The sequence below is a fragment of the Ambystoma mexicanum genome, chromosome 10, assembly GCF_040938575.1.
Source record: "Ambystoma mexicanum isolate Mex_15411 chromosome 10, UKY_AmexF1_1, whole genome shotgun sequence".
NCBI classification, from domain to species: Eukaryota; Metazoa; Chordata; class Amphibia; order Caudata; family Ambystomatidae; genus Ambystoma; species Ambystoma mexicanum.
In genome coordinates, this window is record NC_090932.1 from 141,410,507 (window position 1) to 141,438,246 (window position 27,740).

Consider the following 27,740-nt stretch of genomic DNA (forward strand, 5'->3'; position numbering starts at 1 on the left):
CTACAAGGTAAAGGATGTGTGTGCTATGTCATGAGTGAGCCCTTCCTTGCATGCTGATGGGAAGGTGTCTAATCTGATACATAGATTACTGGATGTACATAAGCCTGTAATGCCTAATGGCACATAGATTACTAGATATACATAAGCCAGTAATGCCAGTCACAAACTATAGGTGGTGCATTGAATAAACTCATTGGGTTCACTGAAGTGCATACGTCTGGGGCTCTCTACAGGCAACTAGAAGGTATTTTAATAGAAAGGAAAGTTTTGTTTTATGATGGGGTTATAGTATAAAAAAAAAACCATGCTCACCACTATACCACAGGAATGAAATACCACAAAACAAGATACCACTAAAATTACAACCAATACAAGCTAACAAGGCATGGTCACTAAAATAGTGTGATACCAGACCCACCCTAAATGTAAGACTAATTTACCGCCAAATTACTGCCAATATTTTTATGGTAAGAAAATACTGCCAAATCTCGAATTGACCACAATAAGACAAAATCTCCTACAGGCATGATATGCTACATATGTGTATGCTAGATTTATGATTTATGATGTTATTTTATATTGTGATATCATATGAAAACATATATTATGTTATGCTGGCGTGATGGCACCAAAATGGCCATGCTACACTGTGATAAGCACATTTATTAGCATATGCTTGAGGGATTGACAAAGGACGTGGTTAAATTAAACAAAACAAACATCAGGGCCCATTTGAAAAATTACACATTAAAAGAGAAAAATAACAGTTAATACTATTCTGGGTTCTGCAATTTGAAAACTGCCATTCATTCAAATAAATAGCATTAGAGGAGACTCATATTTGATGTAAACATACCTGGTCAATTTTCGATCGAAGTTGATGATGTTCAATGAGATAGGATAGATTTGTGGCAATATCCATCCATGGCGCATAAAAGTTTGGCAGTTCACTCTGGAATAAAAATAGCACTTAATAGTTGGAATGAAAAAATGTGGATTGTGTCCAGTTGATATGTATTGATTGAATATGTAAATGACTTGCTGAAAGGGTAACTTGAATACATATTTTAATAGAATAAAATTGATATCTTGTTTGATTGTCTACATCAGCACTCAAATAACATCAGTAATGTCCTTGCAACAAAAAAGCTAATATCTATGGAAGAAAAGCATATCATGCATCTATTGACTGGGTTCCAATAATATATGATATTGGACCATTCTTCCAGTTTGATACAATCATCACAATTTTGCCCAAGTTTACATATGCCTCTCATAAACCTTTTGCCTGCCTAATAACAACCTGTGTCCCTTCTACCCCACGTATCAATTTGTCCAACTCAAAACGGCTCATCACATCCCCCTGTCCACTATTCACATTCCACATGATCTCTGTGCCATTTTCAATACACATGACCTAATGACTCTTGCTCACCTCTACATCCAAGGCACTGCCCTTGCCTATATGGCCACCTGCATAGCTTGCTGCTCCTTCTCTAGCTGCTTGAAGGCTGGTAGTTCCTCCCCTACACACCTATCAGTAATCGCCTCAAGTGTTTTTGCTTTATCCACTTCTATTCATTCGCTACACCGGTCCCTTGGAAAGCGTATCTCCTCCTTTCATTTCCTGCATCAACTCTTTGCTGGTGACACACGTACCTTCTTCAACTTCATCTCCATGGCACCAGTGTTATTTGACCCCAACATTATCTGGCTTACTTACACACCAGTACATTGTAATGCTAAACTTCCTGATCGTTAACATCTATAAAATGATATGATCTATGTTACCTACCAGCTTTCCGCAGCTAACCAATTCAGCCCTTAACTCTGTTCTTTCACCTCTATAGCTTCAAACTACCCACCAAGGCTTGCAACCATGAATTTATCTTTAAGAGGGAAATTAACTGCAACAGTTCCTTACTTCCACTACAACAGATGACAGGCTTAACATTGGTAACATCTGGCAAATCTGCCCATCTCACTTTTCAGTCTAAGACTCTTCCTTCCTAAGCTCAGCATGCTCCAACTGGGACTCCCTCTGTACTCCTTAACCCTGCTTGACAAGGTATTGACTTTTGACACCAGCACAATCTCCAACCCCCATAAGCAACATCTCTGCATCTCCTTCATATGGGCTGGATTTCTGAACAAACCTGCCTAACTTTATCTAGTAGTATGCACTGCCTCACTCTCTGAGAAAAGAATTCTTCCAAAACCTCTTTGTTCCTTTCCGTCTGGGTTATTTCCTGCTTTCATTACTTTATCCTCCTTGCCCCCACCTTTTCAACTTCTTACCCCCTGACATTAAAGTTATTTGCACTGTAACAAGATTACCGACTGCCAACAAAAGGTGCCTTATTTTCCTTGAATGAACACTGAATTTGTCCAGTAGCTTCATCCCCTAAACCTCCAGTTTTACCCTCAACTTTTAAAAATATGTGTAATTCAATGTGTATTGTACTTTATTGTAAGGGACCCAGGCATGTGCATGCTCCACCTGCCAAGATGTCCTCATTTACAGAGCTTCTAGGGAAGGCTCCTCTCTCTTTAAATATTACAACATGTAAATACATTCTGAACTAGCATACATTTCAATGTTAAAATCATGCAGAACTCAGTATGCATTCATTAATTGCAGTGCTTCCACCATAACATGTTAAATTGATTTGAATGAGTCAACATATCGTCTTTCCATGCTCCCAAACTATATACATCATGATGCTATAGCTTCTTCAATTATTTGCTTTTAATGGATTGTCACACCTGAGGGATCAATAGACAACTGAAAACCACATACACTGTCATTCAAATAGTTATTAAGTGAATCAAAAACAGAAATTAGTTTTTGACTGAGGCCACAGGATGGGATTAGACCTATCACAATTACCACTCTGGCACTCTTTAAGACCATGGTCCTCATGCTTTCCCTCCCTTTTTCCCTTATGCAGGGCTATCTCCTCTACAGGCAAACAGTCTCAGGGATGCATGGAATCCCGCACTTACCACCTATCTTTCAGCATGTATATTGTTGATCAAGTCGTGCCATTGGGTAACTGTTCATTATTCTGGACCCAAGGGTACTATCAGCTTTCCCCTGTCAAATTTTAAACATGCTGCTTATTCAATTTAGCTGAAGCTTATGCCCGCTGTAGACCCTCCAGCACCCGTCCCATGTGGCATCCTGCAACGGTCATGCGTTTCCCCAACCCTGTACAACATCTTCACAAGACCACTTTTTGACTTGCTAGATGACAAAGGAATATCTTACACCAACTACGCCGACGACACGCAGATTCTTCTCCCCCTCACGGAAAACTACAATACTGATGCCAACAGCCTGCACTCAGTCTACCACACCATCCAGGCCTGGATGGTGTCCCACCTCCTCTGTCACAATGACGATAAGATCGATATACTCAGGTTTGGGTCACAATCTCACTTAACAAGCTTGACCAATCTTACAAAACTTTCATCGTAGAGGGCAATACCATTTAAGTGTCTAGCAATGTCAAAACTCAGGGTGTATACATCGACTTCACTCTGACACTAGCAAGGCAGGTCAATGCAATTGCCTTCTCTGCCAGAAAATCCGGGATATCAGGTGGTGGAAACAGTAGGTCAGTTTGCCCATATCCCACTGGAATTTCTAGCGGGATACTGGCAAACTTATAATATAACTAGAAGAGTATTAAATCTTAACTTCAGAAAAAGCATACCCACCAATGGCAGACTAACCAAGCCCACATTCTTCTCAAAGCCAATTTTGGTTTCTCTTAAAAGATATTTCGAACCTGTACGCAGTAAGCTGCAGGCCTCCACTAATTTTGTCTGTGAGCTTTCCAAAGCTGTTTTTGTTACCCTAGCACCACATGTTTTATCAAGAGTGCGGATTGAGCCAGAAAGAGCTCAAATTCAAATAAAAAAGGACTTTCTTGACATGTCCCAGCTATGGCAGTGACCTTCCCCCTTCCAAAGTAACAATGTGGGAGAGCCCTCCCCTGAATCTAAGGAGGGTAGGAGAGATCCAGATCCTCATCCAATAAAGTACAGGTCTTAAGTGCACCTCATTCCCAGTATGTCAGAGATGAAGCTCCAAGTGAAGTGAAACATTTGGACAACTAATTGGAGCAGGAGCAGTTTTTTTAGAAATTGATTTTCGGCAATGCCTAATTTATCGTGATTTCCATAGCCCTATATGTCTGCATAATATAGGGTGGAAGATTTGGATTGTTCCATCTAAATTTCGAGTGTTGCTCTAATTGCACCCTTTCCATGGGTAAAAAAGGACTCTTTTAATTGCCCCACTATATTTATCAAAATTGATGCAAGATTTGTTCCATTTGGCCTGTCCAATATCTATTTTCCATGAATCCTGAGTAGGCTGCTGGTCACGTGACCGGAACCTGACACTCAGCTGCTCCGCCCACCCCCAGTTTGCGCACCTTCTAAGACTGTTGCTCCACCTACCCCCAGTTTTTGCACTTGCCAAGCCTCTACTTAAGGACTGTAGACCAGCTCCAGGCAGACTGCATTGAGTGGGCTGCTGGTCACATGACCAGGCCCTTCCACTCATTTGCTCCATCCACCTCCAGTTTTCGTGTCTTCCAATCCTCTACTTAAAGACTCTAGGCCAGATCCAGGCAGACAGCATTGAGTAGGCTGCAGGTCACATGATCAGGCTCTGCCACTCAGTTGCTCTGCTTTACACTAACCTGTCTACCTCACTCATCTCACAAACATGTAGACTCACCCTGCAGAACCATTGCCACTCCTAAGTCAATACCTCATCTGCTCCACAAATCCTCCCCACAAGCCACTGCTGCATCATTTATCATGTTGGTCACTTGGTCACATTTACCTTATAAAACTTCACTTGCAATCTTTCTCCTGGTCTCATTCCCTACTGGGGTGTGTCTGTGTATTCTGAGTTGGGATTTGTATTTTGGGGAATGACCACCTTCATAACCACCTAGGACCTCAACCAAAATGCTCACACTCCCTGATCCCTACTTTGTGCTAAAATCCCCTCCCTCTGCTTCGATTGGTTAACTCTCCCTGGGCAATCTGGGACTGTCTTCCCCACCTGGGGAAAGTCATCAAAAGGGGACTCAGCACTACCCACTTACTGCCCACAGGCTTGCTGTTTACTGAAGGTGGAGGCATAGATTGCTCAATGTTCCTGCTTGGTTGTTGGATCCTTGACAAACAAGGAACTGTGGTCATTTTCACTGGGGAGGTTGGGCAGAACTCACAATGTGTTCCCTGATGGTCCGGTGGTGCCGTGTGCCCTCTAGCAGCCCTGCATGCTCTTTCTGACTGTTGTGCATGACAGTTCTCTCTCTCTCTCTCTCTCTCTCTCTCTCTCTCTCTCTCTCTCTCTCTCTCTCACAAACACTTTCTTTCTCTCGCTATCTCTCTCTGCACCGCATAGGTCTGGAGCCCCTAGTGAAAGTCAACTGCTTTGGGTCTACAAAGCAGCACTCCCTTGTTCGTCCATGGAATCTGTTCAGCAGATCAGATGGTCTCCCTTATTGAGGATTCATTGTTGGATGCAGGCATTCAGAAAAGGTCAGAAAGACACTACAGAGTATCTAGCAATTGATGCAAGGGCTGGAGATAAGAGTATGCATACCAGCATGCCGGTTCAAAAGAGGGGCAGAAATGTGCACCCACTCTTTTTTCACTGTGTGCCTCAGGGGTAGGACTGGCTCTCGATGGCTCCCTGGTAGGTTTGAGGGGTTCAAGCCCAACTTTTACAGGGGCAGATTACTGGCCATGTCACAAGGTGCAAGGTAAAAGACCTGCCTTTGGCCTACAAATCAATAGATCAAAACAGATGCAGGTACAATGCCCAGGTCCAGCTTAAAATGAGTAAAATGTTTACCATAGGAAGACAAGGTCAATAGGAACATTTGTTATATTTTTCTTTTCTTTTTTTAAATTAAAATGTGTATGGTTTGTATCTTAAACCTTTACATTTATGCATACAATCTTAATTCACTGTGAAATTCGAAATTCTATTCATGTGTCCATTGTTTTTGTCAATGATATCTGTCCAGAAGCGGATGATGGTCTTTACCATTCTTATATTATTACCCATAAGTAAAGAATTACCATTGTTCACTGGCATCTAGCTGGGTTGTAGAACTAAGGTACATTTCACTGAGACAAAGGCGTTTCTCAGTTAAAGCTGGACAAAGCATTAAGATGTGATAGATGTTTTCAATAGTTTCTGTGTTCTTGCTAAATCTGCACCCCTGATCAATGTCTTGTGTCAGGTTTCTTTTCCCTATAATTTCTTGCGTGGGAAGAATATTTAATCGCAATCCCATGAAAGTGTCACGAATCATCGGGTCTGGAAATAGGTTGAGATAATGTGGCATTTGATATAAAGCTTTTATTTCGCCCTCACAAGTTAAATTTAAGTTGTATTGGTTTTTAGGCTGTTGCGTCATTATCGAGTCAGATAATGCAAGATGTATTTTACCTCTTTACGGTCTGTTGATCAACATTTCCATTGATCTATCTCTTTCAGTTCTTTTAAAATGTACGGATTCTTTCAATTTTATCAAAGCAGTAGCGTTAACCTTCTCAGTTTTTGTTTGAAGAATGTCCAAGGGCGGTATGATGTCATCATTATTCAATTTTCTAAGGAGGTCAAATTGCTTCCATGTTATGATGGACTGGAGGGATTGCAGGGCAAGTTCGTATCTGATACGCGCTATGGGGGTAGATTGAGGGAGAGATGGGACCTTTCTCCAGAATAATACCTCCAATTTTTCCCAGATACGCGCATCAATGTTTATCATGGTCTCGCCACCATGGGTCAGTATAGCTGCCACTTTTTGCCTATAGAACGATACCACTGGCATGAGGTTTGGATTAGAGATGCACTATCCAGTTCTGTTCTGTATGGGATTGATTAATCCATATGCCTAGATATTTAATTGTTTGGACTTGCTCGATTTTTTGATTTTGGAGATAGAACGAATGTTGATTTTTCTTTTTACCTTGTTGCTGGGTTAATGTCATAACTTAGTCTTGTTTACATTGATTTCGAGTTTGTTTGATGTCATGTATTCCTGCAGATTATTCAGTGCAGTTTGTAGACCTTGTGAGGTTTTTGCAAAGATGACAAGATCGTCGGCATATAACATACACGGCAAAATAGTTGTGTTTAGTTTTGGGAGATTCATGAGGGGTGTATATGTTTTCTTCAAAATCTGATGTGAAGAGATTAAATAGAGCTGCGGCCAGTGGGCATCCTTGCTTCAGGCCATGCCATGTTCGAATTGGCTGTGTTACTAGACCTTCCTTGGTCATTCGTATCTGGACTTTGATGTTCGAGTAGAGTAATTTAATTGGCTCCATTATATCTCTCGGGCTTCCCCATGTCTCTAGTTTGTCCCATAAGATGTTTCAGTTTATCTTATCAAATGAGAGGTGCATGTAGACGAACGCTGCATAGATTCATGATTTTGTTTTTATTGCTTCATGCTTTAAAAAATTCTGGATAAAGAGATTGCCATTCGTCCCTACTTGTTTAACAAAGCCGGTTTGTCGGATTGCTTGCCTCTTTGCCGAGAGGGTCGAGATGTTGAGTTTGGTTGGCAAAGATTTTCCCTAAAGGGTCTAACAAGGCAATAGGCCCATAGTTCCCTGGTTCTTTCGTTGGACCATGTTTGTATATTGAGATTAGAATCGCCAACTGCCACGTGGTGGGTATTTGATTTGTGCGGTCTATTCAAATATATGCACACAGAAGGCGGCACAGATGTCGGGGTTCCTTTTGATGTTATAGTTTGAAAGACCATCTGGGCAAGGTGCATGGGAGACGTTCAAGTTATAAATAACATTTGTTATTTCAGCGGGCTCCCATGCAAATGACAATTTTTCTTTGTGATTGGAGTCATATTTTTTTCCTGTAGAAGGTCTTTCATCTTATCTTTCAACAAGGTTTGCAGATTCAACAGATTCCATAATTTCCTGGTATTTCGTGATTTCATTGCCCTCAGCATAGTCTCAGCATCGTTCTGTTTGAGAGTCATTTTGTCTGTTTTGAGACAGTTCTTATGTTTTTGTTGAGCTGTTTTAATCTTTGCCTGTTTTCCTGCAGATGGATTGTTCTTTATTTGCTTCAGCTTCCTTCTTAATTCTTTTTTTCTCGCAGCTATGAGGTTACTATAGGCATGTGCATGGTCATGGTTCTGTATATCCTTGGCTGTGGACTGTTGCCTGAATTTACATAGGATCCATTCATTATTGATCTTCCCTGTATCTTCCATCTGGGTTTTCATGAATGTTTCTGGGAGCTGTTCGAGGTGATGTTGTGCAATTTTAAGGCGATTCATGCATGTATTAAGTTCCATCTGTGGAAGAGTTATTCTCACTGGGTACTGTCTACTTGTTGAACATGCTCGAATCATTATGAAATGGTCAATGTCGTGTGAATAGATGTTAACGTTTCATTGGAGGCACTCTTTTATAACACTGGAACTGTAGATGTAATCAATAATTCCCATAGTATTGCCCCTTGTCCATGTTGGAGTGGGCTTAGTTGTGGCTAAATCACGTGCATCTAGATGTTCCATGTTTCTATCTTTCATTTCTTTCGACCATTTTAGGGAACGATGTTCCAATATATGATCTTCTATTTCTTGCCCTTCGCGATTGTGCAGATGGATGTTAAAGTCACTGCATATAATAAAGTCAACAAGGGGATATTTCAGAGTGGCTGCATCAATAGCTGTGATTATTGAGTCTATGAATATCGCATCTTTTATCTTTCTGGGGTTCCAATATGCATTAATAATTCCAAGATGGGATTTAGGAGCTCTTGCTTTTTCATAATGGAAATCGTTTCCAGTTGTCCAATCTTGAAGAAGTATTGTGAGTTGAGCCCATGGATTTAAGTTTGGTATTCTACTACTTCAAGTTGTGAACCTGGCTTAATGAAAGTGAGCAAACCTGCAGATGGGCGTCCTTTCCTCCTGCAAATTGCGGGGTTCATATATGTGGTAAAACCTTCGCATATTGGTTGTTGATGGATCCATGTATCTTGGAGACATATGATTTGGGAATTTGGGAATTCCAGTCTTTCTTTATTGTATAAATGAGAGTGGACACGGGTGTTCCATGAGAAAATCATCAAGAATTGTTTGTCGTCCATTGATCATTGGTATTGCTGATCTTGTGGCTGTGCCCTCTTTTATATTGGTGATTTCCTCATATCTCTCCAAAAGGGAGGTTTCGTCATCTGGGAGTGGTGTTTTGTTTGGTAGTATTCTCCCCTGGATTCTCTCGGATGTCAATTTGGTGTTCATACCGATGTCTTAAGAATAAGTACTTTCACAGCTTCTTATAGTTGAGCATATTGAGATGTTCATCATCAAATGGTTTAGATCTCTTCGTTCATCATCCATAATGGTTTCGGCCATCTCTTCTATCGTTATTTCGAATCCTATTTTTCGAATGTCATCTGTTATGTTCTGTTATGTTATGTTGACTTATAGCATGCATCATTACCATTTGCATGGTCTCCAGGGACTCATGTGAATCTGTAATTAAGAGCGTTGGGTGGGTTAGGGAGGGAAGAGGGATAGGAAAGAGGTTGTGCTCTTCTGTTGATGTCAACAGAACCAGGAGAAACTGGTGTTTGTGCATGTTGGCTTTCTAAGTTTGCTTTGATTGTGTGCACTGGCTTGTGGTGTCCGGACGGATAAAGCCCAGTGTCAGGTATGATTTGTTGTTTGCGGGTGCTTGTTGTGGTGGATGTGTTGTTTTTGGCTTCATGTCCAGTGTGGCTGGCGCTTTAGAGCATGTGTGGTACTTGGAGAGTATGCGGGAGAGGAGCAGGGGTAATTAGTACAGTGGCAAGCTTCAGAGTGTAATACACTTACAAGTGAGATGCAGGATTCAGAGGGTAGCAGTAACTTAGTCAATACAGTGTTTACGCTTCAAAATCCAGCTTAATGCAATACATTGGCTAACCTTGAAATTCATCTAACTGCAATACATTGACAAACTATGAAATTCATCTAAGTGCAATACATTGGCTACCCATAAACATTCTTCTTAGTGTAATACATTGGCTACCCTAAGAATTCATCTTAGTTTAATTAATGGCTATCCTCACAAATTCTAATTCGTTCATGCCATTGGCTACCCTTAGAATTGATCTATGTGCAATACCTTGGCTACCCTCAAAGGTCTTCAAAGTGCAATAAATAGGTTACCCCACAATTCTTCTAAGAAGGTATCTAAGTGCAATGCATTGGTTTCTATAAACGTCTTCTAAGTGCCATACATTGACTACCATCAAAATCAATTCATCTTAGTGCAATACATTGGCTACCCTTAGAATTCATCTATGTGTAATAAATTGGCTACCATCAAAATTCTTCAAGGTGCAATACATTGACTATGCTACAAATTCATCTAAGTGCTATACATTGGTTACCTCACAATTCTTCTAAGAATTAATCAAAGTGCAATACATTGGTTTCTCTCAGAATTCTTAAGTGCCATACATTGACTACCCTCAAAATCCTTCTAAGTGCACTACCTTGGCTACCCTTAGAATATATATCTAAGTGCAATACATTGGCTTCCCTACAAATTAATCTAAGTGCAATACATTGGCTACCTTCAAAATGTTCTAAGTCCAATACATTGGCTCAGCATTCTTCTAAGAATCTATCTAAGTGCAATACATTGGCTACCCTAAATCCGTATACAAAGTTCAATACATTGGCTACCCTAAGAATTCATCTAAGTGCCATACATTTGCTATCCTAAAAAATATTGTCTAAGTATGCTATATTGGCTACCTTCAAAATATTCTAAGTCCCATATATTGGCTAACCTTAAAATTCTTCAATACATTGGCTACCCTCAAAAGTCTTCCGGTCCACATGGGCGGTGTGAGAAACCTAGCTAGTCCCCGAGGATCTGTGATTCAGATGGCCAGGACACGACCATCGCTATTGGGTCCAGTTCCTGGGGGGGTATCAGTGAGGGCAGATCACCTGGATGGGGGGGCCCTCTTCTAAGTGCTATACATTGGTTATCTCAAAATTATTCTAAGAAGTCATTGAAGTGCAATGCATTGCTTACCCGCCAAAATTCTTCTTAATGCAATACATTGGCTACCCTTAGATCCTATGTGCAATACATTGGATACCCTCAAAATACTTCAAAGTACAATACATTGGTTACCCTATGAATTCATCTAAGTGCAATGCATTGGCTAACCTCAAAATTCTTCAAAGTGCAATACATTGACTATTCTAAGAATTCATCTAAGTACAGTACATTGGCTAACCTGAAATTTTGTCTAAGTGCAATACACTGGTTACCTCACAATTCTTCAACGCTCAAACCATTGCCGACTGTCAAAATTCTTCAAAGTGCAATACATTAGTTACCTCAAAATTCTTCTAAGAATACATCTAAGTACAATACATTGGCTTCTCTCAAAATATTTCTAAGTGTCATACACTGGCTACCCTCCAAATTCTTCTAAGTGCAATACATGGCTATCCTCAAAGGTTCTTCTAAGTGCAATATATTGGCTATCGTCACGATTCATCTAAGTGCAATACATTGGCTAACCTCAACATTCTCCGAAATGCAATAAATTGACTATGCTAAGAATGCAACTAAGTACAATATATTGGCTAAAATGAAATTTCATCTAAGTGCAATACATTGGCTTTTCTACAAATTCATTTAAGTTCAATATATTGGCTAACCTCAAACTTCTTCTACGTTCAAAACATTGGCTACTGTCGAAATTCTTCTACGTTCAATACATTAGTTACTTCAAAAATCTTCTTAGATGCATCTAAGTACAATACATTGGCTTCTCTCAAAATACTCCTAAGTGCCATACATTGGCTACCCTCCAAACTCTTCTAAGTGCAATATATTGGTTATCGCCAAAGGGTTTTCCAAGTGCAATATATTGGCTACCCTGAGGATTCTTCTATGTGCAATACATTAGCTACCTTCAAACATTCTTCAAAGTGCAATACATTGGCTACTGTCAATATTCTTCTAAGTTCAATACATTGGCTACTGTCTTAATGTTTCTATGTGCAATGCACTGGTTACCCTAACCAATTCTTCCAAGTGCTATACATTGGCTACCCTAAAACTGTGTGCAAAGTGCAATATATTGGCTACCCTAAGAATTCTTCTAAGTGCAATACATTGGCTATCCTAAAAAAAAATCTAAGTGCCCTATAGTGGCTACCTTCAAAATGTTCTTAGTCCAATACATTGGCTCAAAATAAATTCTTCTAAGAATTCATCTAAGTGCAATACATTGGCTACCCTAAAACCGTATACAAAATGCAATATATTGGCTACCCTAAGAATTAATTTAAGTGCAATACATTGGCTATCCTAAAAAAAAATCTACTAGGTTCAATATATTGGCTACCTTCAAAATGTTCTAAGTCCAATACATCAGCTACCCTCAAAATTCTTCAATACACATTCTTTAGGTCCAGATGGGCGGTGTGAGAAACCTGAAGGAGTCTCTCTAGCTAGTCCCTGGGGATCTGTCATCCAGGTGGCCAGGACATGACTATCGCTATTGGATCCAGTTCCTGGGGGTGTACCAGGGAGGGGGGATCACCTGGATGGAGGGTCCTCTTCTCAGTGCTGTACATTGGCTATCTCCAAATTATTCTAAGAATTCCTCTAAGTGCAATACATTGCTTACCCCCAGAATTCTTCTTAGTGCAATACATTGACTACCCTTAGAATTCATCTATGTGTAATAAATTGGCTACCCTCAAATTATTCAAAGTATAATAGATTGGATACCCTATGAATTCATCTAAGTGTAATACATTGGCTAACATCAAAATCCTTCAAAGTGCAATACATTGATTATGCTAAGAATTAATCTAAGTGCAATACATTGGCTAACCTGAAAGTTTATCCAAATGCAATACATTGGTTACCTCGCAATTATTCTAAGAATTCATTTAAGTTCAAAATTCTTCTAAATGCCTTAGATTGACAACCCTCACCATTCTTCTAAGTGCACTATATTGGGTACCCTAAGAATTCATTTAAGTGCAATACATTGGCTTCCCTACAAATTCATCTAAGTGCAATACATTGGCTACCCTCAAAAGTCTTCCGGTCCACATGGGCGGTGTGAGAAACCTAGCTAGTCCCCGAGGATCTGTGATTCAGATGGCCAGGACACGACCATCGCTATTGGGTCCAGTTCCTGGGGGGGTATCAGTGAGGGCAGATCACCTGGATGGGGGGGTCCTCTTCTAAGTGCTATACATTGGTTATCTCAAAATTATTCTAAGAAGTCATTGAAGTGCAATGCATTGCTTACCCGCCAAAATTCTTCTTAGTGCAATACATTGGCTACCCTTAGATCCTATGTGCAATACATTGGATACCCTCAAAATACATTCAAAGTACAATACATTGGTTACCCTATGAATTAATCTAAGTGCAATGCATTGGCTAACCTCAAAATTCTTCAAAGTGCAATACATTGACTATTCTAAGAATTCATCTAAGTACAGTACATTGGCTAACCTGAAATTTTGTCTAAGTGCAATACACTGGTTACCTCACAATTCTTCAACGCTCAAACCATTGCCGACTGTCAAAATTCTTCAAAGTGCAATACATTAGTTACCTCAAAATTCTTCTAAGAATACATCTAAGTACAATACATTGGCTTCTCTCAAAATATTTCTAAGTGTCATACACTGGCTACCCTCCAAATTCTTCTAAGTGCAATACATGGCTATCCTCAAAGGTTCTTCTAAGTGCAATATATTGGCTATCGTCACGATTCATCTAAGTGCAATACATTGGCTAACCTCAACATTCTCCGAAATGCAATAAATTGACTATGCTAAGAATGCAACTAAGTACAATATATTGGCTAAAATGAAATTTCATCTAAGTGCAATACATTGGCTTTTCTACAAATTCATTTAAGTTCAATATATTGGCTAACCTCAAACTTCTTCTACGTTCAAAACATTGGCTACTGTCGAAATTCTTCTACGTTCAATACATTAGTTACTTCAAAAATCTTCTTAGATGCATCTAAGTACAATACATTGGCTTCTCTCAAAATACTCCTAAGTGCCATACATTGGCTACCCTCCAAATTCTTCTAAGTGCAATATATTGGTTATCGCCAAAGGGTTTTCCAAGTGCAATATATTGGCTACCCTGAGGATTCTTCTATGTGCAATACATTAGCTACCTTCAAACATTCTTCAAAGTGCAATACATTGGCTACTGTCAATATTCTTCTAAGTTCAATACATTGGCTACTGTCTTAATGTTTCTATGTGCAATGCACTGGTTACCCTAACCAATTCTTCCAAGTGCTATACATTGGCTACCCTAAAACTGTGTGCAAAGTGCAATATATTGGCTACCCTAAGAATTCTTCTAAGTGCAATACATTGGCTATCCTAAAAAAAAATCTAAGTGCCCTATAGTGGCTACCTTCAAAATGTTCTTAGTCCAATACATTGGCTCAAAATAAATTCTTCTAAGAATTCATCTAAGTGCAATACATTGGCTACCCTAAAACCGTATACAAAATGCAATATATTGGCTACCCTAAGAATTAATTTAAGTGCAATACATTGGCTATCCTAAAAAAAAATCTACTAGGTTCAATATATTGGCTACCTTCAAAATGTTCTAAGTCCAATACATCAGCTACCCTCAAAATTCTTCAATACACATTCTTTAGGTCCAGATGGGCGGTGTGAGAAACCTGAAGGAGTCTCTCTAGCTAGTCCCTGGGGATCTGTCATCCAGGTGGCCAGGACATGACTATCGCTATTGGATCCAGTTCCTGGGGGTGTACCAGGGAGGGGGGATCACCTGGATGGAGGGTCCTCTTCTCAGTGCTGTACATTGGCTATCTCCAAATTATTCTAAGAATTCCTCTAAGTGCAATACATTGCTTACCCCCAGAATTCTTCTTAGTGCAATACATTGACTACCCTTAGAATTCATCTATGTGTAATAAATTGGCTACCCTCAAATTATTCAAAGTATAATAGATTGGATACCCTATGAATTCATCTAAGTGTAATACATTGGCTAACATCAAAATCCTTCAAAGTGCAATACATTGATTATGCTAAGAATTAATCTAAGTGCAATACATTGGCTAACCTGAAAGTTTATCCAAATGCAATACATTGGTTACCTCGCAATTATTCTAAGAATTCATTTAAGTTCAAAATTCTTCTAAATGCCTTAGATTGACAACCCTCACCATTCTTCTAAGTGCACTATATTGGGTACCCTAAGAATTCATTTAAGTGCAATACATTGGCTTCCCTACAAATTCATCTAAGTGCAATACATTGGCTGACCTAAAAATTCTTCTACGTTCAAAACATCGGCTACTGTCAAAATTCTTCTAAGTGCAATACATTAGTTACCGCAAAATTCTTCTAAGAATACATCTAAGTACAATACATTGCTTCTCTCAAAATATTTCTAAGTGCAATACATTGGCTATCTTCAAAGGGTCTTCTAAGTGCAATATATTGGCTACCCTCATGATTCTTCTAAGTGCAATACATTAGCTACCCTCAAACATTCTTCAAAGTGCAATACATTGGCTACCGTAAAAGTTCTTCAAACTGCAATACATTGGCAACCCTACAAATTCATCTAAGTGCAATACATTGGCTAACCTCAACATTCTTCTAAGTTCAATATATTGACTACTGTCAAAATGTGTTTAAGTGCAATGGATTGGTTACCCTAAACAATTCTTCTACGTGCTATACATTGGCTACCTTAAAACCGTATACAAAGTGCAACATATTGGCTACCCTAAGAATTCATCTAAGTGCAATACACTGGCTATCCTAAAAATAAAAAAATCTTCTAAGTGCTATATATTTGCTACTTTCAAAATGTTCTAAGTCCAATACATTGGCTACCCTCAAAATTCTTCAGGTCCAGATGGGCGGTGTGAGAAACTGAAGGAGTCACTCTAGTTGGTGCCTGGGGATTTGTCATCCAGGTGGCTAGGAGACGACCATCGCTATTGCATCCAGTTCCTGGGGGGTACCAGTGAGGGAGGATCACCTGGATGGGGGGTGCTCTTCTAAGTGCTATACATTGGCTATCTCAAAATTATTCTAAGAATTCATCTAAGTGTAATACATTGCTTAACCTCCAAAATCCTTCTATGTGCAAACATTGACTACTCTCAAACCTATTCTTGGTGCAATACATTGGCTACCCTTAGAATTCACCTATGTGCAATAAATTGGCTACCCTCAAAATTCTTCAAAGTGCATTACATTGGCTATCCTATTAATAAATCTAAGTGCAATACATTGCTAACCTCAAAATACTTTGAAGTACAATACATTGACTATGCTAAGAATTCTTCAAAGTGCAATCCATTGGCTAACCTAAAATGTCTTCTTAGTGCAATACATTGGTTAACTCACAATTCTTCTAAGAATGAATCTAAGTGCAATACATTGGCTTCTATTAAACCTCTTCTAAGTGCCATACATTGACTACCCTCAAAATGCTTCTCAGTGCAATACATTGGCTACCCTGAGAATTCATCTAAGTGCAATACATTGGCTATCCTCAAAAGGTCTTCTAAGTGCAATACATTGGCTACCCTAAGAATTATTCTAAGTGCAACACATTGGCTATGGTACAAATTCATCTAAGTGCAGTACATTGGCTAAACTGACATGTTGTCTAAGTGCAATACATTGGATACCTCACAATTCTTCTAAGAATTCATCTAAGTGCAATGCATTGGCTTCTCTCAAAATTCTTTAAAGTGCACTACATTGGCTACCCTAAGAATTAATCTAAGAGCAATACATTGGCTTCCCTACAAATTCATCTAAGTGCAATACATTGGCTAACCTCAAAATACTTTTACGTTCAAAACATTGGCTACTCTCAAAATTCTTCTAAGTACAATACATTAGTTACCCCAAAAGTCTTCTAAGAATACATCTAAGTATAATACATTGGTTTTTCTCAATATTCTTCGAAGTGCCATATATTGGCTACCCTTAGAATTCATCTAAGTGCAATACATTGGCTGTTCTCAATGGTTCTTCTAAGTGCAATAATTTAGCTACCCTCAAAATTATTCAAATTGCAATACATTGGCTACCTTACAAATTCATCTACGTGCAATACACTGGCTAACCTCAAAATTCCTCTAAGCTCAATATATTGGCTACTGTCAAAATGTGTCTAAGTGCAATGCACTTGTTAGCCTAAACAATTCTTCTAAGTGCACTACATTGGCTACACTAGGAATTAATCTAAGTGCAATACATTGGCTTCCCAACTAATCCATCCAACTGCAATACATTGGCTAACCTCAAAATTCTTCTAAGTGCAATACATTGGCTACTTTCAACATGTGTCTAAGTGCAATGCATTGGTTACCCTAAATAATTCTTGTAAGTGCAATACATTGACTATCCTAAAACATTCTTCTAAGGGTGATACATTGCCTACCCTCAACATTTTCTAAGTCCAATAAATTGGTTACGTTTTCCCCATCCTCTCACGTAGGACATTCAAAACCACTGCTCCCCCTTTTCCAACCCAAACACTTCTGCACAACACAAAGAACAACGGACTAACACTAGAGCCGTTTAACTGACATGTCCCAATACAAGGGTCAGGCAAAGTCAATTAATCAGAATCACACACACCTGACGTCCTTTTCCCTTCCTCACAGGGATAAAAGGTGGAGCCCAAGAGCATAGTACGAGCACGGCAGACAGCACGACGAGACAGCTAATCAGGCGTGCCAGTTCAAGAGAAGGTGAAAGGTGCCAGGAATCGAGAGGGTGGCGAGGAGAGAAGTGACCTTGCCCTTTACATCTCACACCCACAGAACCTTCGAGGAAGAAAGCCTAAGACAGTGAACAATAGCACAAGTGTTTTGCAGCAGATGTCAACAGTACACGGGGCAAGCCTATGCCGATAAGCAGGAGCAAGGTACCAGCCTTCACTCCAATGAAGAAGAAAAGCCATGCGGTTCATCACAGCCAGTGCGTCAAAGGGGAAATTATGAGAACCGGGCTGTATTAAGTCAGAATCGCAAAGCGGCAAGTTTGAACCAAGTTCATTGAATTGTGAAAGAACTGTAAAAAGTGGTGAAGGGGAGACCAGCTGCAGAGGGAATCTGGCAACACATTGGTGCTAACTCCAAAGACTCTGGTCGATCCCCATCTGAGCGAAACTTAAGATACCAGAAGGCCATAGGAGAGCCACCGAAATAGGTCAATGTAGTCATACTGAGGGTCAAGCAAAATTCCCATATAATCAAAAGACTTTGATCTACAAACTATGTTAAAGAAAAGGAAGTGAATCCTGCAGTGAGAGGAAGCAAGGGAATAGAATCCCAAGAGGGGCAAAGTCTGAAGTCCCAAGAAACAGTGTGTTGATAAAAGTGAACCCGGCCGAGATATGTCCGCTGGAACTGTTCAAAAAGACATTAAGATTTGTGTATTAGGAAAAGCAATAGTGAACCCGACCGAGGGAGGCTAAGATTCGAGAGGGCTCATCACCAGGAAGAGGGGGACCTAAGGGGGGAGAATCCTCACCCTAAGTGAAATCAAGAAACAAATTTTCATTTGTTGAAGGAACTTTTGTTTTATTATTTTGAAGACATCATGTCATCGTAGGCAAAAGACTTTCAAGTGAAAGGAGACTTAGTCATCGACCACTCTGATAGCTGAAAGCTGATGTGTCATCTTGTGCTGGGAAAGCTTGAGAGTATGCTGTGCTACACGATCACACCTTACCCAGTGCTCAAAATGTGGGGAAGGAAGATCCAGGCTACCACATTCTGATGTCTTATCTGAGAACATGTCTTTCTTTTCTTGACAACTATCCCACACCCCTTTTTGTATTAGTCATAAACTTTGGCAATCGGTTTCTTATAGGCCCTTTTATTTGACACAACGCCACTAGGACTGCCTTATTTTTCATTTGATGGTTGACGCTTGCTCCCATCTTAGATTTAGAGTAGGCGTTTTTCCAACCTGCATACAGCATTCATTGTTCAATAAAGACCCTTGAACTGTAATCACTTGTGTCTGTCTTACTTGTTGCCACCATGAGTTCCTCACAGCTGGCAGGCGGTTATGCAGACTGGGAGGGTCTGGATGCTGTTGAGAGGGCCAGGGAGATGGTTTTACAGTGATGAAGAGGTCAAATAAAGTTAAATGATGAGGCAAAATGGAGCGCTTACAAGGACGGTATGCTGCAACCAAAGTAAGCATTGGAAATGCACAACAAATCTGAATGTATGTAGAAAAGCAGGCACGTCCCAGTCCATTCCAAAGTTGTGGATTAGTGGCTAAGCATTCTGACCGGGCACAAGATAACACCCCAAAGAAGAGTTTTGGAGGCAGGTTTGTGAAAGAGCAACTCAGAGAGGAGATGCAGCAGGGCAGGAATCAGCCTAAATGAGAACATGTGATTTAGGCCTGCCTGCACAAAGCCTTGGTCACAGACCACCAAGACAGATGAGGATGATTATTAGAAACAACCCACTAACCCACAGTCCAGAAATTGGTACAGATGTTTCATGAAAAGGTGGTTTAGGAAGCCCCAAACAACCAAGTAAGCACAAGTCTTATTTTCAGAATTATTTTAGAGGGTCAGGCTCTTAAAACCCAGGGTCTTGAACCCTTTACCAGTATTGACCTGGAAGGTAGTTAAAAAGAAATATCACCCTTTGTAGAAGTAGTACACTCAAGCCAGAAGCAAAATCAATGGTGAAGATGACTCCAAAAAGTCAAGACCGTCTGTCAAAAGAGATTCCAGAGGCTTGATGAACTGGGAAAGGCATCCCACCAACATAACATGGTTCTGCAAAGAAGACTACAGTGGAGTTGAGACCAGATGGTCAAGGAGATCATTTGAGATAGCACTTTAGGATTTCAATACTCTTTTAGAAGATGCCAGCATTCAACACCAAGGTCGGAAGACCTGGGCAGTAAAAGTCAGAGCTAAAACAGCCCAAGATAGTTCCAAAATCGAAGGCCTGGTGCATCCATTAAAGGCAGGCATCACAAGGATGAGGGTGGTTCAGAAGCAATGTCTAGAAGCCAAAAATGGGAACAAGAGATCAGCCCAAGGGTCAAGCCAGTATTGACAGATAATGTCCTAAAGCAATATTACATCGTTTTCCTTTCATTACGGCCTAGTCACTATAAATATGTCTATACAAAATAGCCTACACATTTTGACTAAGGCCTATTCCTTCATTGGTCACGTCTAATATTTTGTAACTAGTTACAACGAAAATTACTTATAGTCAAAATTCAAGCAACGAGCATGCTATTTTTTCAAATAAAGTTTCAAAGAAAAAGAGGCAAAACGTATGTCTATACATTTGTAATAATTAGGTCAACAATTACATCATTGACAGTGTCTAATAGTATGTTTAAAAGTGTGCATGTTGATGCTGTTGAGCAATGGTTGTATGCTTGTTTTAATGTTTATGTTTTTGAGCCATAGAATGTATGTGTGATTGAATGTCAGGGGATGCTGTAAAGCATGAATCAATTTGATGTTTTTAATCAGTAGTGACAACTCACAGCAATATCATAAACTTCAGGATGAATTGTAGATAATAAATGTTTGTATACATTTTCACAGAACCCATTGGTTAGAGGAACCTAGTGTATTAGAATTGGTTTGTGCAGTGTGTCTCCAGTGTCCCGAGAAGTTACACATTTGTGGAGTGAGCGGAGCAGTCTGTCTACTATTTTTACTATTTTCTCCCGGAGAGGGGTCGGACTTAAAACCCCATCTCACGTGGAGCACGCGGTGTGCTCAGTGTGTCTCCAGTGTCCCGAGAAGTTACACGTTTGTGGAGTTAGCAGAGCAGTCTGTCTGCCATTTTTTCTATCTTCTCCGGGAGAGGGGTTGGACTTAAAAAAAACCCTCTTGCGCAGAACGCGCAGTGTGCGCATTGTGTCTCCAGTGGCCCAAGAAGTTACACGTTTGCGGAGTGAGCGGAGCAGTCTGTCTACTATTTTTACTATCTTCTCCGGCAGAGGGGTTGGATTAAAAAAACCCTGCTCACGTGGAGCGCACGGTGTGCGCAGTGTGTCTCCAGTGTGTGCTGTGGAGCCTGCGGAGCAATGCCGAGAGTGAAACCAGCTATTTTTGACAAAACTGTAAACTGTGAACCTGCTGTTGGCTGCGCAAACATCAACGTATCCTTTGGTTTCTATATTCATTGACTGCTGGTTGCGGGTATGCCCGTGGGGGACCCTTGATCTGTGGTTGACAGCAAGCAAGCGTCAAGCAAAGGGGACAGGTAGCAGTGTTAAAGTGGGACTGCGTTGTGTGGGGGTAGTGTGACGGAACGTTACCGCCATAGCCCACTGCATTAGCACTTAGCCTCATCCTGCTACCAAATTAGTAATGCCAGGAAAGGCGGCAAGTCACTGTAAAGCCGTGGGACTCTGGGGCAAGAAACCCTATGAGATGCGTTCAGCCAAACAGTCCAATAGCATCAGCGAAGAGCCAGCGAAGGCTGGTAAAGAGGGAAACAAGGGCCCAAACCGAAAGAGGAGTTGGTACAAAAAAAAGGCCAGTTAGATGTCTTTTTCCCAGCCAAATCTCCAGCCCTTGCCACAGCAAAACCCGCTCTGGACACTATCCCTCCACTAGCAGAGGCTGAAAATAGCTATTTACCTCTGGATCTTCATAATGACTCACTGCTTCAATGATGTTATGCCCTCCAGGAACGCTCCTCCCCTACTGTGGGGGGAAAGGAAGGGTTGTGGATAAAGAGCAATTGGGAACGCAACAACCTGGACCAGACCCCTCATTAGCTGAGGAGGAACAAGCATCAATGGCACCCAAGAGTGATGTAATGCTGGGAACAGCGTCCCCTGTAGGGGTGGTGGAAGGTATCACTTTGGCTCCTGAAATAGGGGATACTCCACTGCCTAGCAGATAGCTAATCAAACCTTTTCTATGACACTGCATTAGCAACAAGTGGTCTCACTGAAGATGAGTATAGTACGCATGAGACCTCTACAAGCCATAATAATGGCATCTTAAATTTTGCGGTAAAAATGTTATTATAACTGTGTGGCATAATACATGAATATTTGAAACTTCAGGGGGCGGCTATTGCAAGTTTACATAAATATTTAATAGCCCTCAAACAGCCCACAGAAAAAAACAGTTATTGACCTGCGGGAGGAAGCCACTCAAATACTCCCTCCAGTGATAGGGGAAACCCCCGACTATGCCACTGTGGAACCACTGGGGGTGAACTATGATCTGGCTCTGCCACCTTTGCTTGCTGCCCTGATTAAAGGTCTGTCTGATCCTGTGCCTGTAATTAAACGACAGGTGAGGCTTGTAAAGCAGAAAACATCAAAGACACAATTGCAAGCCATTACAGACTTACCTCCTTTAGGGGACAAGCAGGATGTGAATTGTCCCCCATTGAATTCAACATTGCGCCCAAGCAGCTCTAATATGTCAAAAAAACAACAGAAACGAGCTGCGAGGTGCAATAGGCAGTCGGCACACTCACAAGCTGGTTAATAGAGGAGGTCACTACTAACCCGGCACTTCCCCTGCAGTAAGATAAAGCTGCTAATAGAGTACATGCAGCCTGTAATCATGCAGCAGGGCCTAGTAGTCCCCCTCAGGGGCATCATCAACCACTGGCTGCCGCTACCTTGGATTCTTTTAATACTGAAACTGAGGCGATAGATCCCTCTTCGATCCCCTTTCCCCTCCCTTCCCCTTCTCCCCTATTGCCTCAGAAAACGTTGACTATTGCACCAAAGGTTGTCGCAAACGGGCGGCAGTTAAATCGCTCTTATCTTCGTTTAACAAGGTACCCTCTCTCAGGATACTCAATACAGCAATTTTGACTTTGTGGAACCTCTTCGCACATTGAGTACTAAGACTACCAATGTCCACTGCAGCTTGCCCAAGACTATTGCACTTATTAGGCTACAAGTTGCATCCTTCGGCTACCTAGGTTATGTCTTGGATATACCGGCAACCAGGGAGATCGCACCAGAAGGATGCCCTAAATGCAAATGTGCTGGGCCTAAACCGGTTGCCCCCAAAAGTGATCCTAAGACTATAACTAAATACAGTGATAATCAAGGCTGGGAATGGTTAAAGAATATGATTGCTACAAAAACATCCCTGGATTGAAATTGGGCAGTAGTGAGGTGGAACACTAAGGGTTTCAGCCATTGGCTAAGTGAGGGCGGTGCCCAAGAGATTCTGTTCTCACATGAGAATTTTATATTACAAGAAACTTGGATTACTTTTGAGGTGAAATTTGATGGATTTCTGACTTTCCAGACACTGGCCACCAAGGGGGAGCTTGTGCGCCCTAAGGGTGGACTGCTGATGGGAATAAAGTCTACCTATAATCCAAGATTGATCAACGAGCCCATACCTGGCGGTAATCTACTAGCAGTGGTGGTGACTCCACCTAAAAGAGGGGGATATGAACGAGAGATGTTAATCATTGGTGTATATGCACCTCTGGGTTCTCTACTTACTGAGTCTATATGTGATCAATTAGACATTATAATAATGAATTGGAGCACATATAAGGAAAGTAATCCCGTCATTTTATGTGGAGATCTGAATGCAAGATGTGTTGCATGATCTAGGGGGTTGTGGAAATTACCCCAATGTAGCCGACTATTGTTGCATGCCACAAAGTACATATAACCCAAAGGGGAAGATCTGGATGAACTACCTAAGCGAGTGGAAGTGTACATTGCTAAATGGTTGTACAACTGGGTATAGTCCTGGTCAAATGACATGGGCAGTGTGATCTAAGAGGGCGATCTTGGATTATGTGGTGGTGTCAGTTTGCCTATTGGGCAATGCCACAGATCTACATGTTGTTTTTAACTCCTTTAGTGATCATGCCCCAGTTACCCTGACCCTGATTGGGGGAGCGGAAAAGGGACCTGGGAATGTTTGTAGTGATGTGATTCTGAACCATTCTGGTAACGGGATCCACTGGACACAGATTAAGATTGAAAGAATGAATATGCTGACCTTCCCTGTGGGGTGTAAGATGAATAGTGGTTTCTGGGGGGAAACCCCGGAGGAGATTGAGGTGTGGATACAATCCCTCACACAGGCTCTTTTTAAAGGGCCACCGTTAGCTAAGATTAGATGGAAAGCAGTAGATAGAAGCCAGTTTGATATTAAGCTCTGGGACTGCAAACTATTCATGCGGCGAGAAATTAGAACTTGTAGACCGGTTGACTCTAGTTTGTCGAATCAGTACGGGAGGGTGACCCGGATTATGTATATCAAGCGGCAATATCATACATGGCTATGCCACTACCGTAAGTCCCAACAAAGAGTGAAATGGGGAAATTTCATACAGACCCTCTGCAGTAGAAATGTGCGAAAGATCTGGCAAACTCTAACAGAGGCAGGAGGAGAGCAGAGGCTGGGAATCTTGAATCCCATTAGTGGGGAGCAGTGGGTAGAACATATTACAAGTTCTTTTTTTGACAATGTGCCTGCCCCCTCTACTGTGATGCAAATTGATTTTTGCTCCTTCCCATTAAGCCACAGAATGGTAAAGCAGGCTATTTTACATCTCAAGCCGTCAAATTTGCCGGGCCCTAATGGGTTAGAAAATTCAGTATTAAAAAAGGACCCGGATAATTGAGCACAGGTGCTTCTGACTCTCTTTTCATGTGTCTGTAGATCCGCTATGATCCCGTCGACATGGAGAAAGTCAGTACTTATACCGGTATATAGGAAGGGAAATCGGTGTAATGTTGGTAACTACCGACTTCTCTCCATGCTCGATGTTACTAGTAAGATATTTATGAAACTTGTTTTAAGGGAGTTAGAGACCTGGGTGGTAGAAAATAAAATGTGAGCTATGCACAGACTGACTTCAGACCTGGTTCCGGAACAGCACATAACATCAGGGTCTTGGACCAACTAATTAACACCACACTGAGTAATAGAGATGCCACCCTCTATAAAGTATTTGTCGATTTCTGTAGTGCCTTCGATCAAGTCAAACGGGAGAATCTGTGGGCGAAGCTAAGTGAACTAAATAGCCCTAGCTGTATATTACATGTATTGTTGACCTTACATAGTGATAACAGTGCTAGAGTCAGACTTGATAATGAGGGAGAGGCCACCGATCCCATCTGTGTTAACATGGGAGTTAAACAGGGATGTGTGGGGGCCCCGATGCTATACACCTTGTAAATAGCTGACCTATTGCCACGGATGGCTACCAAAGCAATTTGCTCTCCTAAGCTAGGAGATACACCTATAGTTTGTATGCTCTGTGCTGACGACCTGATACTATTTGATCGAACGCTATCAAGTGTCAAGGGCATGTTAGAGGAGCTGGCCCTTTACTCGGTCCAATTGGGACTAACTATTAATGTGGGAAAAACAAAGATAGTGGCGATTGCCAGAAATGGACCTAGCCACTCTGGGCTTGAGACAAGCTTGGGTAGGATTAGCATTGATCAAGCTTATCCATATTTGGGTTTGGAATTCGATGCTCACCTTAATTACAGTCTGATCATTACCCAAAAAAAGAGAAAAGCCAAACTTCTTACAGTACAGGGCTGTAAATTTGCCAAGGGGACAGCAGGGTATAGCACTGCTGGGATTATACAACTTTAACAGCAGTGTTTTGCCCAGGCCATCCTGTATGGTCTAGACGCATTAGCAATGCAGGACCTGAACTGGCTTAATATACTGGAGGGTCAGTATTGGTGCGCAGTATTGGGTATGGGCCCTGCCTGCCCCATTCAATTTCTAAGGCTGGAGTTGGGTTTAACATCACTTAAAGGCATGGCTCGGCGCGCACAAAGTGAGTTCTGTTTGAAAGCTCACACTACTCCAACTTGTAAATTACTTAGTTTGGCAGGCAATAACTTTGAAGCCGAAAAATCCCCTCACGGACTTAGCTACAAACAGTTGAATCAGTCCCTATTTGCTGACATAAATTGGTCCCATCACAAGAAGAGAACGATGCCATTTGTGCATTTGAAAAAATCTTTCATGCACAAAATGAACAGATGGGATTGGAACCAGAATTACACCAATTTTTCTACCTTGAAGGGGTATGACGCTGTCACACATGTCATTCACAGATATAGGAAGATCCAACACTATCTGATGCTTTGACCCGACCCAGAGGTGCGTCAATTTAAGTTAAGGTTGCGTACCAACCATCTACAGGTATTGGCTGTTGTTGGCCCACGGCTGGGCATTTTGCCTAAAGATAGGACATTTGTGGAAAGGGGGAGAATTTGGAGACAACTAGGTACATTCTAACACAGTGCTCCTGACTGGGCCCACTGTATATGTGTCTGTTGGGTAGATGGGTATGCAATTACGATTCTATCATGGGAGAGCCCTTCTGGGACTACTGCTTAAATTCAGACTCTATTGGGACACAGCTGGCACTATACAGCGTATAGACCAACTAACGCCATTGAGTCTTGAGTGGAACAAGATTAGGATGTTATCCCCTGAAACTGACGCTATCCTGAGGTTTGGCGGAGCAGTCGGCTTAGCACCTCCTAATATTATTATTTCTTGATTGTATTTGTGCCATACTTTTATGATTTTTAGGTCTTTCGGTTCTTAGGTTTCTGTGTACTCTTATTATGTTCTTTATGTATGATTCTACTTTATTTGAAGTGGTGCTTGTATGTATTAAGTCAATGGATGTATTTGTATTATTTGTGTAAAGTTCAGATTTTGGACTAATTCACAATACATGTATTATTATTATTATTATTATTATTATTATTATTATTATTATTATTATTATTAGAATGTGTGTTTGTAAGTGATTAGAGGTTCATTGTACCAATTAGATTGTGAATGTAACTATAGCCTCAGACTTTGTATAGATAAGCATAGATACAGTCTAAAATTGAATTATTGTAGATTATTCTCATGTGACAACATTCCTTTGTTAGTGTATCTAGCCTTGGTACAGAGCAGATTCAAGTCACAGCTGAAGTGGCAGCCAAGTCGGTGGAGTGCAGTGGATGCAATTAAGGTATGCACTGTGAGGAACAAAAGGATGTCTCACCCGCTAGTCCTCAGAGACTTGTCATCCAGGTGGTCAGGATAAGGCCATCACTTTTGGATCCAGTTTCTGGGGGTGTACCAGTGCGAGGATAACCTGGATGAGGGGTCTTTGGGAAGTGGGGGTGAGGCGACCGATGGTGAGACGCGGTATTCCGCCCTTTCCCGTACACATGACCCATTCTATTTTATAGGATCCTCCACTGTCCCAACCCCCTGGCCCCCTTTTTACACAAACACTGGGCCGAGGAAGAGGGTGACTGAGAGCAAAGAGGCTAACCATTACATATCTAATTGGACATGTCAGGCACTTGCTTTTAAGTGCATCCATCTGATACCAATTAGCTCTCCTCACACGGATAAAAGGCAGAACATAGAGACACACTCTGAGTAAAGAGGAACACAAGCAAGAGCAGAACTTCCTGGGCATTGAGGAACTACTGGATCAGAGCAATGGACCGAGGTACGAGAGCAAAAGGTAGAGAAGCCAGGATTTCCCTGCAGGAGGTAATCGCCTCCAAAAGGCAGTGAAAGACACATGGAGAAGGCCAAATAACAGACAGGAAGACTGCATTGAGTTTCAGGGATGC

The 27,740-nt window shown here is 41.1% G+C and overlaps 1 protein-coding gene across 1 annotated transcript in view; it reads right to left on the reverse strand.

The window, feature by feature from the left end:
* IDO2 (indoleamine 2,3-dioxygenase 2) overlaps positions 1-27,740 on the reverse strand; it is a 593,071-nt gene that overhangs the window by 551,636 nt on the left and 13,695 nt on the right. The window contains exon 2 of the mRNA XM_069617631.1: positions 857-952. Coding sequence (XP_069473732.1) covers positions 857-952 — 96 coding nt within the window. The remainder of the gene's footprint in view (positions 1-856; positions 953-27,740) is intronic.